The 18,188-nt window shown below is 47.3% G+C and overlaps 1 protein-coding gene across 1 annotated transcript in view; it reads left to right on the forward strand.

The window, feature by feature from the left end:
* The window catches only part of LOC135515100 (uncharacterized), a 34,420-nt gene extending 27,307 nt beyond the window's left edge, over positions 1-7,113 (forward strand). The window contains exon 3 of the mRNA XM_064938930.1: positions 6,594-7,113. Within this exon, the coding sequence (XP_064795002.1) occupies positions 6,594-7,113 (520 nt within the window). The remainder of the gene's footprint in view (positions 1-6,593) is intronic.
* The last annotated feature ends 11,075 nt before the right edge of the window (positions 7,114-18,188 follow it).

Below are 18,188 nucleotides of genomic sequence, written 5' to 3' on the forward strand. Positions count from 1 at the left end.
CAGCCTGTGTTTTTCTTCCTGTTTATAGAGCTGTACTACTGATCAGTAATTATCCCTGCCAAAGGCAGGTTGGGATTCACCACTGAGAAAATCAATCAATTTGTATGATATGTTTGCTATACATAAACCTTTAAAGCATTGCAGACTTGAATTCCCCAGTCTAATAATTCAATTAGTGTTTATGTGTGTGAGAGTGTGTGTGAAAGAGAGAGCGAGAGAAAGAGTGCTTGTGTGTGTGTGTGTGTATGTGTGCGTGCGCGCGCGCGTGTGTGTGTGTGTGTGCATGCGCGCGTGTGTGTATGTGGAATCCATTCGGTGTCTTGTATCAGAGGATTTCACTGATCTGCTTCCTCCTGCTGCTTTTCTGAATACTAACAATCTCATAACTAACATTTACTCTCCTCACTTTGGATTCAGACGCTAAAATCTTTTCCAGAAAGCACACACTCAATGTTAGCATGGATGGAGTGAAGGATGGTATGGGGAGATTGCTGAAAATCATTTTAAGGTATATATGAAAATCAAATAGCAGATAATTGAAAGGATTAGATATCTCGATGCAGGGCAGATAAAATTATACTGTTAATTCTGTTTGGACTCAACAGCAACTAGTTCATAAATCATTTTCTCCTCTGCAAATCAAATGTGTCACAAAAACACTGACCAGAGCCTGATTCCAAACCCATCCCTCCGGCCTCACCCTTCCTACTCCCCCTCACAGACCAGTCCAGAATAGTAAACGCTCCACCGAAGCCTCTGTTATGTTTAAAGTTTCCCTCATGCTTCAACATCTAACCATGCAGTTCTAACCAAGCAAAATAAGCTACAGAAAGGCCACGAGAAAAGGTTTGATTTATAGGTTTGGAACGCGGCCGAGGGAGGGCTGAGTGCTTGGGTAGTCTAGATCTCACCAGTGGACTAGTTTCCCCGTAGTGACCCCCAGGTAAAGGCAATAGGGTGGGGCTACATGGCTCACGTGACTGAAGAGCAGGGAGGAATGTCAGGTATGGCTGTGAGGGGGCTTCTGCTCAACAGCTGTACAACATGTAGAGCCTAGAGAGAGGCAGGAGGGGGAGAAGGGCATGCTATGGATGTGTGAACATGTGCATGTATGCGTCAATGCGTGTGTGTGCGTTTCTGTGTTTCTGTGTGTGTGTGACTACATGTGAAATACATTGGTGTGTGTATACCATATTTAAAGTTACCCGGTGACGTGACCTTTGGCTCTTAATTTCTCTTGGTAGTGAGATGAGAAACACGGCACCACGGGAACACTGTCACTCCTGACATAACTATCCCACCTCCATGAGCACCTAATGCTGGGAGGGACGGGGAGGGTGGAGGTGAGACAGTATATCCTGCAAACTGTCAAACACTTCAGTCACTCAGTTAGGCATGAAGGTCATGATATTCTCAGACAGCTCAAGCAATCAGTTCCTGACATGTGACATTAAAGGGAAGACGTAAGGTTTGATATCCTAAGCATGCTATTCTGTTTGATGAAATTGGAATAGTGTTTGTCTGATTTCCAAATGACTCAAATGACTTTAAAGTATTTTGGTAAAACTAAATCCCCTGCTATCACTGTGTAGACCTGACCTGAGAGGGTAAGAGCAAAAGATAGAGAGAAAGAAGGAGGGAAAGAGAGAAAGAGAGAGGGAAAGAGAGAGGGAAAGAGAGGGGGAAAGAGAGGGAAAGAGAGCAAGGTATCTAGAGAGGGTGTCAGAATCCAGCAGACGACGGCGAGGAGCAGTAAAATAAACAAACAGATTGGAAGCTTTGAGGATATTCTATCTGAAGCTCAGTGGTGCTGAGTATAAATACAGCAGCCTGTAAAGCCGTGTAAATAGGCCTGTGTTTACCTGTCTGCACGGCCCAAATTAATCACCCAGCCTCGCCACCCGCCCTGCCGCGGGCCGCCAGGGGAGGACAAGGAGACGAGGAGGAGGAGGGAGACTGTAAAAACGGCTAAAAGCTACTGGTTGGCACCATTTTGTTTTGGTTAGGATACAGCCTGAGTGATTAGGTCCCTCTGCCGTGGTGAAGGGACTGGCAGGAGGGATGGAGGATACTGGTTATGGTGGAGGGCTGTTGTGGGGGATTGGAGGTATTGTGTGTGTGTGTGTGTGTGAAAGTAGGGCCCGTGAGCCTGTTCTCTCTCACTTACTTAGCACTCTCATGTCAGCATTGTACCACACCTCAGCTGATAGAATAAGTAAAGATAGAGTGATCTGTAGAGAATGGGGAAGGTCGTGAGGGTTCCGCTGTCTCTTCTGCGTTTCCATTATGCGATTCGGTGTGGTGATTCCTTCACATTTCCATTGACATCATTTGAATTCCGCTGCAAGCAGATCGGGTTCGCTGGGGCTTTCAAGTGTAGAAAGGAGCTGGGTTTGGATTAGCTGTCCAACGTAACCGCTCCGTACAGGGAAGACTAAACGAACCTCATTATCATATGATTTCACATACCTGGCCCGATTCATGTCTCTGGGGTTTTTCACCCTTTTTTCAGAGAGGGGGGGGGAGGGGGGTAAAATGGTTTAATTTAATATATGCTTGGCTTTTAATCATAAGCCGTGCGTTGCATTTTAAGGCTGTGCAGGATGATATTAGTGGCTACGTGGATCATAGGCCGCGGTTCTTTGATTTGCAAAATTCCAATTTCTCAGGACGTTTTATGCGTTAGCGTACTTTAGCGGGGAACGACAGCGGCTCGCGGAGGAAGTCATCTAGGCCCAGCCTTGAGAAGGAGGGAGAGATAGACACTGGGAGAATAAACGCTGATCTCTCTGTCACTCATTATCTACGGGTGGGATACATTCCTGTGCTCTCTCTCTCTCTCTCTCTCTCTCTCTCTCTCTCTCTCTCTCTCTCTCTCTCTCTCATATCTGGAGACAGACGGCGATCAAAGGTTCTTGCCTTTCACTTGTTACTTTACATCTTTGACTGCTGATTCTTCTGTTTTGTTTGCAATGGCACACCTGACTTACCAACTGAAATGGTTATCCATGCTTCTACGGTGTCCTAGCTGAAGCTAGTACTGAGCTTGGAGTTTCTCTATTCTTTCATTGCAAACTTTGTGGATTTTTGTCATTCTTATATGCAGCACAATTCTTAGTGAACATTCTTAACAAAAGGTCTGAAGAGAGTTATTAACGCAGTGTCTCTTCTTAAACTCCCTCGTGACATGTCTGTCTCGGACTAATTCCTTCCGAGTCTAAACCACGACAACCTCGATCTACAAAGTCAACCGCCCCTCTCACACCTCTTTTCTCTCGCTCACTCTATCTCTCCACTTTCAGAAGTCGAGGGGCCAAAGGTTTTCCTCCTTTAGCCACAGTGTGAAATGCATCCTGTCACCATAAGGGACGGGAGGAAAGGGGCTTACAGGGAAGGCATCAGCACAGATGAGGTGTCTGGAAGAGGGGAGGGAGAAAAAGAGAAAGCCTCTCACTTCATTGTGTCTCAATAACTTTTAAAAAGGAAAACTAATCCATTCTGCTCTTTAATTGCATGGCCACGTCCCTCGATGTGTCTCTCCCTCCTCGGCACAATGCGGAAGAGGCACTTTTTAAACACCCTTTCCGAGATTCCCATTTCAAACGCTGTAATGAGTTTTTAAAGAACATAATGGTACTATATTATATTGAAGAGAGAGCGAGGGAGAGAAAAAAATTGCCCTGCTAAAAAAAAGTTGGGTTTGTCTTTTCTGGCATCTGGGTTGGAATGTAAAGGAGATGTGTGTGGAGAACGGGGGAAGGATCGAATGTGAGAAGTGCTGGGGAACGAGAGGCAAGAGAGGGGAGAGACAGAGGCTGGAGGATTAAGGTCTAAATTCTCCTGCTCCTTCTTTCATTGAGAGTCGGCAATCCAACAGATTTGATTGGGACTTTTAATTAAACATCAGTAATTATGGCCTGGAAATCTAAAGCGTCAGGAAAAGAAAGAATTAAAGTTTGTTTCGTCTGGCTAATTATGGGGGACTTGTCCTGACATGTGTGTACGTGGAGTAAGCCCCTCATTCTCTAAGTGACGGGGGACCCCGGGCCTGAGATACAATGTAATTAAGCCGAAAAGGTTTGAAAAGAAAAGAGAGGGAGAAGTTATTTAGAAAAGGAGAAAATCACAAGTAACAGAGATGAAGATGATGGGTCTTTTTCATTGCCTCTAATACCCCTGACTGAAGCAGTCCCTTATTCTCCACCTATCAGATTTTAGACATTCCACTCTGCATAAAACATTTCACATTCATCCTTCTCCACTCCTCTATCTGCATGAGAACAGTAGTTTACGTAGATAATTGGTTTGATTTTTTTTTCTTCTGTCCAGTTCATCTTTAGAATCCAATTTAGTTTCAAGTGCTGACATGCGCTAGTTTATATTTTCCTGTTTTTTACATTACCTTACATTAGCTTCACCAGGTTTAGTGGAGGAAAAGCCAATAGAGGATTCATTTTAGTGCGTAAAGAAGAGCAGTGAATTGGGCTCAGGACTCAATCTGTGGGCCGGTGGTGATGGTGGATGGTGGAGAGTTAGCGGTTGGCAGTGTGGTGATTAGGCCGTCTTAGTAGGAGGAAGTCATATGTGCTATTTCTCTGATAGGCTGGGAATCTGGATTTCCTGCTCCAGTGCGCTCGCCCAGCTAAACCCATCCAACCAAGGAGAGTAGGCAAAGTGGGGAAGGAAGGTGATTTCTCCCCCTTTGCGCGAGACACACACACACACATACACACATAGACACACACACATTTGTGCACATGTGCACACAAACCCCATGATACGCAGCACCAGTACCATACCTCGTTCATACATACTCTATCCCCGGAAATGATTAAAATCCATCATTACTGTAATCAGTCATTCATATTGCAATAATTCAGAGATTATTACATCATTTGTATATTAGGTTGCCATCAACCGTTAGTGGAAGTGTTTTTGGTTTCCCAACAGCTTGGGGTCATACAGACACTAGTCATCTCTCTCTCTCCCTCTTTCTCTTTCTCTGTCTCTTTCTCCCCTTGTCAGACATGTCTGTCTGTCTGTCTGTCTGTCTGTCTGTCTGTCTGTCTGTCTGTCTGTCTGTCTGTCTGTCTGTCTGTCTGTCTGTCTGTCTGTCGGAGCCTGCCCACCGAAGAAGCTGCAGCCCCTGCTCCATTTAGCGGGTACACAATTACACCAATTGTGCGACCAGACAAATGGCATGTAGGACAGTCAGGGATGGTGAAGGGTGGGGGGTAACGCAATCCCCCAATGCCCTCCTTTCCCCCCGGTCCCCCTCTCCCTCGCTCCCTTCTCTCATCTCGACCTGTCCATCTCAGTCTGGGGAACAGTGGATGAGCTGTGTGACTCTGTGGAGCGAAGGCTCTTCCCAACAATTACCTTCAATTACGGCTCAGTGCAGTGTGGCCTAGTGAAAGGCTGGGCCATTAGGAGGTTCTCTGCTATATTCTCTCTCTCTCTCTCTCTCTCTCTCTCTCTCTCTCTCTCTCTCTCTCTCTACCCCTGCTCAGCCCCCTCTCTACCCCTGCTCAGGCCTGGAGTCAGGCCAGACTCCATGTGAAAATGACCCATAAAGCCCCTCTCTCACTTTACACGCCCCACAGCTCACCTTACATGAGCCTGCGTCCTCTCTTCATCCCCTCCTCCAGACAGAGTACCTCACCAGCAACCCGCTTTAATTCACCTCTTTCCTTCCCTTCATTTCTCTCTCTCTCAGGTTTCTATCTCTCTTGCTCTCTTTATCACTTTCTCTTTCTCTCTCTCCCCCTCTGTTCTCCATCGGTGTCTTTTACCTCATTTAGAAAGATGGTTCCTCTGTGGGGAGCTAAACCTGTTTGTTGTATAGAGGAGAAGAGGAGCGGTAGAGAAAGAGAAATAGGAAGAGAGAGAGAGAGACAGTGGGAGAGAGGTAAAGAGAAAGAGAGAGCGAGAATTTTAATAGGAATGTCCCCATTGGTCTACATATGCTGTAGTGAAAATAAGAAAACACTGTTATTTTCAATATATGATGTAACAGGTTGGCTTCATTTTAAATAATGTTCAAAATAAACCCAGTATATTTACTTTGTTTGGTCTCCTTATTACAAGATGCATCTTTTTTGTTGCTCTGAGGGGCTGGTATTTCTCAGAAGGGATTTTTGGACCATTTCTGGCTGCCCACCTTCCCCAGGTGACTTCAGCTCTCTATTGCTGTAAACATTACATCATCATCATCATCATCATCACACTTAGCCTATGTTCAGTATGTGCTAACACTCCTAGCCTATGTACAGTGTGTGCTAACACACCTAGCCTATGTGCAGTATGTGCTAACACACCTAGCCTTTGTACAGTGTGTGCTAACACACCTAGCCTACTGTACAGTCCCATCTCAGGTAGTGTATATCTGTTATGAAGCTAATTACTTGAGCATTTGTTCTAAACCAACTATGCTATACATGCTGCTTAGAGGTAGGTAGCTACATTTGCATTTGTACTGTTCTGACCAGACAGCAACACAGCCGTCCTCCCCAGTGGTAAGAACAATACAGCCCCTCTAATCCCCAGTCTGAGCCCTGGCTCCAGCCCTAGGTCCAGCCCTAGGTCCACCCTAGCCCCAGCCCCAGCTCCAGCCCCAGCTCCAGCCCCAGCTCCAGCCCTAGCACCAGCCCTAGCACCAGCCCTAGCTCCATCCTAGCCCAGCCCCTAGCCCCAGCCAGCTCCAGCCCTAGCCCCAGCTCCAGCCCTAGCTCCAGCCCTAGCTCCAGCCCTAGCACCAGCCCTAGCACCAGCCCTAGCCCCAGCCCTAGCCCCAGCTCCAGCCCTAGCTCCAGCCCTAGCCCCAGCCCTAGCACCAGCCCTAGCTCCAGCCCTAGCACCAGCCCTAGCTCCAGCCCTAGCTCCAGCCCTAGCTCCAGCCCCAGCCCTAGCCCCAGCCATAGCCCCAGCCCAGCACCAGCCCTAGCTCCAGTCCTAGCCCCAGCTCCAGCCCTAGCCCCAGCCCTAGCCCCAGCCCTAGCCCCAGCTCCAGCTCTAGCCCCAGCCCTAGCTCCAGCCCTAGCCCCTAGCACCAGCCCTAACACCAGCACTAGCCCCAGCCCTAGCACCAGCCCTAGCTCTAGCCCTAGCCCCTAGCACGAGCCCTAACACCAGCCCTAGCCCCAGCCCTAGCCCCAGCCCTAGCTCCAGCTCTAGCTCCAGCTGTGAGTCATTAGTCTGTGTCTGAGACAGAGGTCCAGATGTGAACAGTGAAGCATGGTTCTCTATTACAAAGGGCTGACCACAGCCCTGCTGCTGTCCCAGCAGCCCCAGTCCCAACAGCCCTACGCCTGCAGACCCAGGAGCCCCAGCCCTCCACCAGCCCTAACCCTGCCTGCCCGGATCCAAACCTGCCCTAACCCAGGCCAACGCCAGCGCTGCCTGCCCTTGCCCTCAGCTCTTTCAAGGCCAGCACCAGCCCTCCTCTTCTGTCTCTGAGCCGAGAGGCTCCCCTGCCACCTGGCGCAGCATCCCAGCTCACTGCCGTGTGTGTATGTGTGTGTGTGTATGTGTGTGTCACCATGTACATTTGGCTCTATGTGTTTCAGTAAATGCCTGTTGTTTTGTTTGACTATGTGTATGTGAGAGCATTGTGTGTATATATTCTTGTCTCGGTTCATGTTTGTATGCTTGTGTGTGTGTGTGTGTGTGTGTGTGTGTGTGTGTGTGTGTGTGTGTGTGTGTGTGTGTGTGTTAGCCCCAGTGTGTGTGTGTGTAGTGTGTGTGTGTCCAGTGTGTGTGTGTGTAGTCCAGTGTGTGTGTGCTCCAGCCCTAGTGTGTGTATGTGTGTAATTTCCCTCATCCAGTCCAACACCTAGGGCCATTCTATAACATGTCAGGCCTTTTGGAAGCGCTCCCCTTTGTGACAACACGGTTTGTTTTCAGCAAACCAGCACAGATTACCTCTCAGCCAAGGATGGCCAACCAGACACTTTCCCTGGATCAATCCTCCAATCTCACTCCAACCCTCACTCTTCCCTCCTCCCTTCAATCTCCCCCAAAACCAGTAGCAAATACAGAACCAGAGCTAGAGGAACGGTGGATACTCCAGATGCCTGGAATTGTACCGTGTGACGTGTCTTAATTAGTTGTCTTCTAGTGGATGGAGAAAGTGACACATCTGCAGAGAGAGGGAGGAGAAGGAGAGGGAGAGTGAGAGAGTGAGAGAGAGATGAGAGGGAGAGATAGCGTTGTTTAGAGATATCCAAATATTTTTGCTGCCCTCAAAATATCCACAGAGCAATTCAATTTTTGTCCTCTGTAAAGGCCATTCTGTTTGCCACTGTGTTAGGTCCATTCTGTTTGCCACCGTGTTAGGTCCATTCTGTTTGCCACCGTGTTAGGTCCATTCTGTTTGCCACCGTGTTAGGTCCATTCTGTTTGCCACCGTGTTAGGTCCATTCTGTTTGTCACCGTGTTAGGTCCATTCTGTTTGCCACCGTGTTGCCCATTTGTTTGACTATGTGTTAGGTCCATTCTGTTTGCCACCGTGTTAGGTCCATTCTGTTTGCCACCGTGTTAGGCCCATTCTGTTTGCCACCGTGTAGGTCCATTCTGTTTGCCACCGTGTAGGCCCATTCTGTTTGCCACCGTGTTAGGTCCATTCTGTTTGCCACCGTGTTAGGCCCATTCTGTTTGCCACCGTGTTAGGTCCATTCTGTTTGTGTGTTAGGCCCATTCTGTTTGCCACCGTGTTAGGTCCATTCTGTTTGCCACCGTGTTAGGCCCATTCTGTTTGCCACCGTGTTAGGTCCATTCTGTTTGCCACCGTGTTAGGTCCATTCTGTTTGCCACGTGTTTGGTCCATTCAGCACAGATTACCTCTCAGGCCATTCTGTTTGCCACCGTGTTTTCCATTCTGATTTGCCACCGTGTTAGGTCCATTCTGTCTTCCCTCCGTGTTCAATCTCCCCAAAACTGTTTGCCAAATACAGGTCCATTCTGTTTGCCACCGTGTTAGGTCCATTCTGTTTGCCACCGTGTTAGGTCCATTCTGTTTGCCACCGTGATGGAGGTCACATCTGCAGACCGTGTTAGGTCCATTCTGTTTGCCACCGTGTTAGGTCCATGAGAGGGTTTGCCACCGTTGTTTAGAGATATCCAAATTCTTTTGCTGCCCTCAAAATATCCACAGAGTCCATTCTTTTGTCCTCTGTAAAGGCCCATTCTGTTTGCCACCGTGTTAGGTCCATTCTGTTTGCCACCGTGTTAGGTCCATTCTGTTTGCCACCGTGTTAGGTCCATTCTGTTTGCCATTCTGTTTGCCACCGTGTTAGGTCCATTCTGTTTGCCACCGTGTTAGGTCCATTCTGTTTGCCACCGTGTTAGGTCCATTCTGTTTGCCACTGTGTTAGGTCCATTCTGTTTGCCACCGTGTTAGGTCCATTCTGTTTGCCACCGTGTTAGGTCCATTCTGTTTGCCACCGTGTTAGGTCCATTCTGTTTGCCACCGTGTTAGGTCCATTCTGTTTGCCACCGTGTTAGGTCCATTCTGTTTGCCACCGTGTTAGGTCCATTCTGTTTGCCACCGTGTTAGGTCCATTCTGTTTGCCACCGTGTTAGGTCCATTCTGTTTGCCACCGTGTTAGGTCCATTCTGTTTGCCACCGTGTTAGGTCCATTCTGTTTGCCACCGTGTTAGGTCCATTCTGTTTGCCACCGTGTTAGGCCCATTCTGTTTGCCACCGTGTTAGGCCCATTCTGTTTGCCACCGTGTTAGGTCCATTCTGTTTGCCACCGTGTTAGGTCCATTCTGTTTGCCACCGTGTTAGGTCCATTCTGTTTGCCACCGTGTTAGGTCCATTCTGTTTGCCACCGTGTTAGGTCCATTCTGTTTGCCACCGTGTTAGGTCCATTCTGTTTGCCACCGTGTTAGGTCCATTCTGTTTGCCACCGTGTTAGGTCCATTCTGTTTGCCACTGTGGGGGCCATTCTGGGCTTTCTATGTTTCTATGTCCCCTTTTACTGTAATGTTTCATTGTGAAGAGTCCTCATGGCCACTGTGCACATACAGTACAAAATCTAAATAAATGTTTTTTTCAAAATATTTTTTTAAACATGTTTTTTTTTTTGTTTACCCCAAGCACTTATGGTAAGGCAATTGAGAAATGCATGCATGCAGAACTAAATGATACTACTTTCTAAGTTCTATTTCAGACTCTGATGGGAAACATTTTTGGAAAACAACTGACGCACTGAAGCGTGGAAAGTCCTCTCCCTCACTGCCTAAGCAAGTTGTGTCAGGGTCTAGCATCTAAACTGAGAAACATTAGAACAGTTATGCTTTTATTACTAGAACTGCTGGGCCTCGATGGACCCCCCTTCAAACTGATGAGCACTCATTCTGACTGCAACATTCTAACAGTGTAATTAGTATCTTTCATAGATGCTATCACAAAATGAATCATTTGGTTGTGTTTATGAAGGTCTTAGGTAACATTAGAATATGCAAAAGTACAAAAGCATTTCCATTAGTTTATGTTTACTTGTGAAGTGCCTTTATTACAACTATGGCACAGAAAGTATATGTACTAGAAAACAGTAGCGGCTTCCATTCTAACCACAGAATGAACAAAAGACCCCAACCACCAAGACGCATGGTCAGCAAGACATGTAGTCAAAGGATGAAAACATCAGTAGCCTATACATCATTATAAGCGCCAAGTCTGCTTTGATAAATAGTACAAATCAGCACAAAAGCAATCGAGGCATTATAATGAATATATGTGTCGATATGCCAGCCGTCAAAACTAGTCAATTATTGTCAGGTTGTGCTAACATGGTGTTCGTCTTCACGCAATGGCTTCAGTTGGAGAATGTCCATGTCTCATAAACAAACCTGGGGAGTGTGTTGCTGATGTAGTTTGTTGTTTGAGATGTAGGGTCTGCTCTCTCAGTGATGACATTTTGAGCTGATAATCAGCCTGTAGCACTGTCAACGGCTTGTTCTATCCAACCTATCACAGCATTTCATTTTGGTGGAGGCACCCGGCACTTCCTCAGTGCGCACTGTTCTGGCTTTCTTTGCTCTTAGGCCTCGGAGGTGTAGGTCCAGGCTGAGCCTCAGAATTTGAAGAACAATCATCAGGGATATGGTGATCCATTTCATTCGTCGTTTTCATTCAGATTTTGCAGCAACGCTAACGCAGCATGTGCATCCATTCATTTGGGTCTTCTTGCCATTGTAAATCACACACACTCTCAATGTTTAGTCCTAGTAGGCCAGAGTAGACTGATAAGACTGCTTGGATTCGGTGGACTGATGTAGAGCACCTAGGAAGGCAGAGCAGGCCTTACTGTCGAGAGGAAAGGCAGAGCAGGCCTTCAACTGTCGGGAGGAACGGCGGAGCTGGCCTTCAACTGTCGGGAGGAAAGGCAGAGCAGTCCTTAATGTCGAGAGGAAAGGCAGAGCTGGCCTTTAACTGTCGGGAGGAACAGCAGAGCAGGCCTTCAACTGTCGAGAGGAAAGGCAGAGCAGTCCTTACTGTCGAGAGGAAAGGCAGAGTAGTCCTTACTGTCGAGAGGAAAGGCAGAGCAGTCCTTACTGTCGAGAGGAAAGGCAGAGCAGTCCTTACTGTCGAGAGGAAAGGCAGAGTAGTCCTTACTGTCGAGAGGAAAGGCAGAGCAGCAGTCCTTACTGCCTGTCCTTACTGTCGAGAGGAGAGCAGGTCGAGAGGAAAGGCAGAGCAGGCCTTACTGTCGAGAGGAAAGGCAGAGCAGGCCTTACTGTCGAGAGGAAAGGCAGAGTAGTCCTTACTGTCGAGAGGAAAGGCAGAGCAGTCCTTACTGTCGAGAGGAAAGGCAGAGCAGTCCTTACTGTCGAGAGGAAAGGCAGAGCAGTCCTTACTGTCGAGAGGAAAGGCAGAGCAGGCCTTACTGTCGAGAGGAAAGGCAGAGCAGTCCTTACTGTCGAGAGGAAAGGCAGAGCAGTCCTTAAACTGTCGAGAGGAAAGGCAGAGCAGTCCTTACTGTCGAGAGGAAAGGCAGAGCAGTCCTTACTGTCGAGAGGAAAGGCAGAGCAGGCCTTCAACTGTCGAGAGGAAAGGCAGAGCAGTCCTTACTGTCGAGAGGAAAGGCAGAGCAGGCCTTCAACTGTCGAGAGGAAAGGCAGAGCAGGCCTTACTGTCGAGAGGAAAGGCTGAGCAGGAGAGGAGGCAGAGGCAGAGCAGGCCTTACTGTCGAGAGGAAAGGCAGAGCAGTCCTTACTGTCGAGAGGAAAGGCAGAGCAGTCCTTACTGTCGAGAGGAAAGGCAGAGCAGTCCTTACTGTCGAGGAGGCAGAAAGGCCTTACTGTCAGAGCAGCCTTACTGTCGGAAAGGCAGGCCTTACTAGCAGGCCTTACTGTTGAGACTGTCGAGAGGAAAGGCAGAGTAGTCCTTACTGTCGAGAGGAAAGGCAGAGCAGGCCTTACTGTCGAGAGGAAAGGCAGTGCAGGCCTTACTGTCGAGAGGAAAGGCAGAGCAGTCCTTGCTGTCGAGAGGAAAGGCAGAGCAGTCCTTACTGTCGAGAGGAAAGGCAGAGCAGTCCTTACTGTCGAGAGGAAAGGCAGAGCAGTCCTTGCTGTCGAGAGGAAAGGCAGAGCAGTCCTTACTGTCGAGAGGAAAGGCACAAAGGGAAAACCATTTAAAAAATGACATGCTCTACTAAAACTGATTTTAACTTCAGTTCTGTTTGTGATTAGAAGATTATAACAACAACAGCGTGTCAAGGACATTAAAAATGGCAGAGCAATACATTCTTTAAATTCATGAGCAGCCCAATTGACTGCTTTAGCGGTTCTAGTGTAAATCATCACTTTATCTGAGCAGGCCTTTTATTTGAAAGAAATGGTGGTTTAATTGACCTTGGTCAGACTACTCTTCCACCTCCCAGCCTCTAGCTGGCAGGAAGGAAGATCCGTCATTTTCTAGTGAATCTTAGTTGTCATTTCAACGACTCTCTTGCGATGTGCCTGACGCCCTGCTTAAAACTGCTGTAAAAAAAACACTGGGTGTCACGTGGGACTAGATGGGTGCAGAGAATCAGACGCAGAGAGAGAGAGAGAGAGTAACTGAGTTGAAGTGCTTTACTCTTGCACACCAAAATAATAAGCCCAACAAAATACAGGGCGCAGGACACTATGCAAGACGACCCAAAAACCACAGGGTGCCAAGTAAGGAAAAGACAATCCACCACTACCTAACATGCACACACGTAACATTAAGACAATCCACCACTACCTAACATGCACACACGTAACATAAAGACAATCCACCACTACCTAATATGAACACATGTAACATTAAGACAATCCCGCACAAAACAAGGGCGGGTCAAACTACTACATATAGGGAAGCTAATTAAACCAAAATACACACAGGTGAAACTAATAAGACAAAACCAACAGACAAACAAAAAAGGGATCGGTAGCGGCCAGTAGGACGGCGACGACGACCGCCGAGCACGGCCAGAACAGGCAGGGGAGCCAACTTCGGTGGAGGTCGTGACACTGGGGCTGATTTTCTTGATCCTTTCTTGCTGCAGCTTTCTGCTCTCCTGATTGTAGAATCATTTACACATATTTTTAATCAGAAAATTACTTTTGGCGCTCTCCCTGGGGTCTGGAAGGCTGCCCATGTGCTCCCTCTCCACAAAGCTGGTGACCCGTCTGACATGAATAGTTATCGCCCAATCTCTTAACGGTCTAACTGTCTAGTTTAGAATCTTTCATCAACACTCAGCTTAGATCATTTTAGCTTCAAAATGGTGGCGAAGGATATCATTGCTACTTAACGCGGATCCAAGCTCAGATTTGTAATCCACCTGCGTTATTGGCGTAGGGTTAGCTGGATATTTCTGACTGGTCTTGGAACAGTGACAATGGGCAGCCTCTGCCTACTTGGCTCGATGAGATACAGTATGTAGTGATTTTGCTTAAAACAGCCAGATATGTACACGGTCTTGTACCTTTAACTTTAAAAAAACGGACTATTGTATGTTTTGATTAAAGCAGACTTGATGATATACTGAGTAACCCAGGAATGTCACGAGTTAATTGACATGCGAAAACTTGAGAAACTAGTAACTCTACAGAGTGCAATGACTACAATACATGGCTAAATTACTTCTGGACACGAAGGGTCTGTGGATCTCCTCCTCCTCCTCCTCACCGCTCTATAGGGCATGCCTTTCGTTAAATATCACAAAACTCATTCATTCCGGCTTTATTGAAGCATTTGGATGCAGTTTATCATAGCGCACTGTGCTTTATTACAGGCGATAGGTTCAGTACACATCACTGTGTTCTGTATCAGAAAGTAGTCTGGCCCTCTCTTAAGTCTCATAGATCATTGATCTCCAGAACTCTCTAAGGTTGGATGTTTTGGTGCCGCTAGGGCAGTTCAGATGGCTGGATAATAGCTTTTTTACTGAGGAATGTGCTTGTTTTTCACGATTGTGTTTTGTAACGTACTTTTCTTAAATTGCTTGTTTCTATTGTGTTGGAATTGAATATATTGTGAAATTGTATGATTGTGTGCAGAGATCCCTTACAAAAGACGCCTTGGTCTCAGTCAGATTCCCTGTTTATATGAAACATCAAACTCTCCACTCAATGACAGGAATCCTTGTGTGTCTGCCGCTCCTGTCAAACCCATAACTTACTTCTGTTTTCCCTGATTACCACCCACATTCTGAGCATGACATAATGCTCATTTCGACAGCCCAACTAAAAACAATGAATAAAAACACCTTGTGCCTGACACAAAAACGCATGCACACACACAACTTTGTTTTTGAGAAATTTCAGGACTTTTTGGGGAGTAAAATTGTTCGACCATTAAAAACACTATTTTCCCTAACCCCTAACATCCCGAGTGTTGCAGCGGCCCAAAGCACTGCATCTCAGTGCTAGAGGTGTAGGTGCTACTCCTGAAGCCCACTCCTGGGCTACAATATCCGGACCCCTTCTACTACCGATACGGGGCACGGAAATCCGACGATCCTTCACGACTGGAATACCCACATAATCTGCCCGAGGATCCCAACAGGCCCCTCAGGCGCGACGTCCCCGGAAGGCCCATTCTGCTAACTAGCCTGGAGCTAGCCCATGCTAGACCCATCTCCTGGCGAGGGCCCCTGGGCTACTCCTGAAGCCCACTCCTCGGCTACAATATCCGGACCCCTTCTACTGCTGGTACGGGGCACGGAACCCCGACGATCCTTCACGACTGGAATACCCACATAATCTGCCCGAGGATCCCAACAGGCCCCTCAGACGCGACGTCCCCCGAAGGCCCATTCTGCTAACTAGCTATCTAGAGCATATTGGACTGTTAGCTGATCCATCGGCCAGTTTCTTGGACCACTATACCCATTTTCCCAATTGGACTTGGACCCCTCTGCTACTTGGAACCCTACTAATTCCACGACTGGTCTATCGACGTCACCGCACGAGGAGGCAAAACAGACTTTCCCCCATCGCGACGTCCCTCTAAGGCCCTTATGCTAGATTGCTAGCCGAGGCCTGTTAACTGCTAGCTTGCTATCCCCGACTTGCTAACTGTCTGAATCGCTGTGTCCCCGGGCAGCCTAACCACCCACTGGACCCATACGATCACTTGGCTACGCATGCCTCTCCCTAATATCAATATGCCTTGTCCATTACTGTCCTGGTTAGTGATTACTGTCTTATTTCACTGTAGAGCCTCTAGCCCTGCTCAATATGCCTTAACCAACCATGTTGTTCCACCTCCGACACATGCGATGACATCACCTGGTTTAACATCTCTAGAGACTACATCTCTCTCATCATTACTCAATGCATAGGTTTACCTCCAATGTACTCTCTTCCTACCATACCTTTGTCTGTACATTATGCCTTGAATCTATGCTATTGTGCCCAGAAACCTGCTCCCTTTACTCTCTGTTCTGAAAGTGCTAGACGGCCAGTTCTTATAGCCTTTAGCCGTATCCTTATCCTACTTCTCCTCTCTTCCTCTGGTGATGTAGAGGTTAATCCAGGACCGGCAGTGCCTAGCTCCACTCCTATTCCCCAGGCGCTCTCATTTGTTGACTTCTGTAACCGTAAAAGCCTTGGTTTCATGCATGTTAACATTAGAAGCCTACTCCGTAAGTTTGCTTTTTTCACTGCTTTAGCACATTCTGCCAACCCAGATGTCTTAGCCGTGTCTGAATCCTGGCTTAGGAAAATCACCAAAAACCTTGAAATTTCCATCCCAAACTATAACATTTTCTGCTAAAATAGAACTGCCAAAGGGGGCGGTGTCTACTGCAGCGATAGCCTGCAGAGTTCTATCTTACTATCCAGGTCTGTACCAAAACAATTCGAGCTTCTACTTCTAAAAATGGAACTTTCCAGAAACAAGTCTCTCACCGTTGCCGCTTGCTATAGACCACCCTCTGCCCCCAGCTGTGCCCTGGACACCATATGTGAATTGATTGCACCCCATCTATCTTCTGAGCTTGTGCTGCTAGGTGACCTAAACTAGGACATGCTTAACACCCCTGCCATCCTACAATCTAAGCTTGATGCCCTCAATTTCACACAAATGATCAATGAACCTACCAGGTACAACCACAAATCCGTAAAAATGGGCACCCTCAGAGATATCATCCTAACTAACTCGCACTCCAAATACAACTCTGCTGTTTTCAACTAAGCTCTCAGCGATCATTGCCTCATTGCCTGCATCCGTAATGGGTCTGCGGTCAAACGACCACCCCTCATCACTGTCAAACGCTCCCCAAAACACTTCAGCAAACAGGCCTTTCTAATCGACTGGGCCAGTGTATCCTGGAATGATGTTGACCTCATCCCGTCAGTAGAGGATCCCTGGTTATTCTTTAAAAGTGCCTTCCTCACCATCTTAAATAAGCATGCTTCGTTCAAAAAAAATTGAACCAGGAATAGATATAGCCCTTGGTTCACTCCAGACCTGTCTGCCCTTGACCAGCAAAAAAACATCCTATGGCATTCTGCATTAGCATCGAATAGCCCCCGTGATATGGAACTTTTCAGGGAGGTTAGGAACCAATATACACAGGCAGTTAGGAAAGTTAAGGCTAGCTTTTTCAAAAGAAATTTGCATCCTGTAGTACAAACTCAAAAAGGTTATGGAACACTGTAAAGTCCATGGAGAATAAGAGCACCTCCTCCCAGCTGCACACTGCACTGGGGCTAGGAAATACTGTCACCACCGATAAATCCACGATAATCGAGAATTTCCAAAAGTATTTCTCTACGGCTGGCCATGCTTTCCACTTGGCTACCCCAATCCCGGCCAACAGCTCTGCACTGTCTGCAGCATCTGGGAATGAACATACTATTTTCCGTCTTAAAGGTGATCATTTATTTACATATTAGGGTACCTGAGGATTGATTAGGAACATTGTTTGACTTGTTTGCACAAAGTATATTGGTAACATTTGGGATTCCGAAAGAAGTTAACAAATACCATACAACACTCATTCCGTGGCCTTAACAGCTCTTAAATGCTAGTGAAACCAAATGCATCCTCTTCAAGCAATCGCTGCCCGCACCCGCCCGCCCGACTAGCATCACTACACTGGACGGTTCGGACTTAGAATATGTGGACAAATACAAATACCTAGGTGTCTGGTTAGACTGTAAACTCTCCTTCCAGACTTACATTAAATATCTCCAATCCAAAATTAAATCTAGAATCGGCTTCCTATTTCACAACAAAGCATCCTTCACTCATGCTGACAAACATATCCTCGTAAAACTGACCATCCTACCGATCCTCGACGTCGGCGATGTCATTTACAAAATAGCTTCCAACACTCTACTCAACAAATTGGATGCAGTCTATCACAGTGCCATCCGTTTTGTCACCAAAGTCCCATATACTACCCACCACTGCGACCTCTATTCTCTCGTTGGCTGGCCCTCGCTTCATACTAGTCGCCAAACCCACTGGCTCCAGGTCATCTACAAGTCTCTGCTAGGTAAAGCCCGCCTTATCTCAGCTCACTGGTCACCATAGCAGCACCCACCCGTAGCACGCACTCCAGCAGGTATATCTCACTGGTCAGCCCTAAAGCCAATTCTTCCTTTGGCCGCCTCTCCTTACAGTTCTCTGCTGCCTATGACTGGAACGAACTGAACAAATCTCTAAAGCTGGAGACTCTTACCTCTCTCACTAGCTTTAA

This window comes from Oncorhynchus masou, chromosome 26 (assembly GCF_036934945.1).
Source record: "Oncorhynchus masou masou isolate Uvic2021 chromosome 26, UVic_Omas_1.1, whole genome shotgun sequence".
NCBI lineage: Eukaryota > Metazoa > Chordata > Actinopteri > Salmoniformes > Salmonidae > Oncorhynchus > Oncorhynchus masou.